At 38.0% G+C, this 1,058-nt stretch overlaps 1 protein-coding gene across 1 annotated transcript; it reads right to left on the bottom strand.

The window, feature by feature from the left end:
• Nucleotides 1–90: 90 nt before the first annotated feature.
• On the bottom strand, nt 91–599 carry LOC107735919 (inter-alpha-trypsin inhibitor heavy chain H2-like; the record flags this gene model as incomplete). Its single annotated transcript, XM_016547465.1, has 2 exons — nt 91–281; nt 369–599. Coding segments are annotated over 2 exons (375 nt in total), but the record flags the coding sequence as incomplete, so codon positions are not given.
• Between the last annotated feature and the right edge of the window lie 459 nt (nt 600–1,058).

Genomic DNA, 1,058 nt, shown 5'->3' with positions numbered 1-1,058 from the left:
ATATATTATGCAAACAAAAACTTGTATTTTGGATGCGATTAATCATTTGACAGCGCTAGTTATTAGAAATTGTGCATGCAGATGGCCTCAAATATAGCAAAACTGCTCTTGAAGTGAATACAGGGTTGGTTTTTCTCTCACCGTTCGGCCAATAGCTGATTGACAGTAATGTATGCCCACATCTGTCGAGCAAAGCCGGTGAAGGAATGTTGATGTGTGCTGAGCACAGAGTCCAACCCATGAATATCCGCCTCTGTCTGAATGTTCAGGTCCATGTTTGCCTAGAGAAGCAAAGCAATTATTATTAAACAAGGCATGAAAACTGAATTTGAAAATCTGAATGGAGACAACGGTGACATGGGGCTCACAGCAGAAGCGGTGGTGAGGCTTTGCAGCGTTGTGAGGTCTGACGGTTGGAGTTTTCCAGCCACTATCAGCTCAGAACCATGGAAGAACTTGTCAAAACGATTCTGAGTCACGTTATTCACAGCGTTCTCAGGAAAATGAATGGCGATGGTTCTCAGCAGAGGAGAGGACACCTGACTGTAGAACGTCTGGAGAGAGAAGAAAAGAAAGATGAATGATCGAAAATAGAGTCTTTAAAAGCTCAAAAGAGTTAATGGAGTTTTGTTTCATTCACATTCACGTCCAATTAATCTCAGATGTTTCTCATTTGATACTGAAAAAGTAACAATAGACTCAAATGAGACAATTGTTGATGTACAGTATTGTGAGCTATAAAGTTAGTCTGTATATCATAGCTCAGATCATTTGAACTTGGAAGAATTTGATGAGAAATGTTTGAGCTCATACAGGAATTCACAACTTTTAGCTGACTTTCTTCTCTTCCGAATCTTTTCTGAAACTGAAAGAGACACTAGGGGTAGAAAAACTTCCATTTGTGTTCAATTTAATCTTGTACTTGTAGTTTTTAGGGCTGCCAAAGTTAATATAATAAAATGTTAATTAAACATGTTTATTGCAATATATTTTGACGTATGTAATGAATTTGGATATATATATACACTCACTGGCCACTTTATTAGGTACACCTTGCT

This window comes from Sinocyclocheilus rhinocerous, unplaced genomic scaffold, assembly GCF_001515625.1.
Source record: "Sinocyclocheilus rhinocerous isolate Xijiao unplaced genomic scaffold, SAMN03320098_v1.1 C36371639, whole genome shotgun sequence".
Classification (NCBI taxonomy): Eukaryota; Metazoa; Chordata; class Actinopteri; order Cypriniformes; family Cyprinidae; genus Sinocyclocheilus; species Sinocyclocheilus rhinocerous.
Note: the sequence above shows the minus strand (reverse complement) of the source record. Positions and strands in the feature narration are given on the sequence as shown.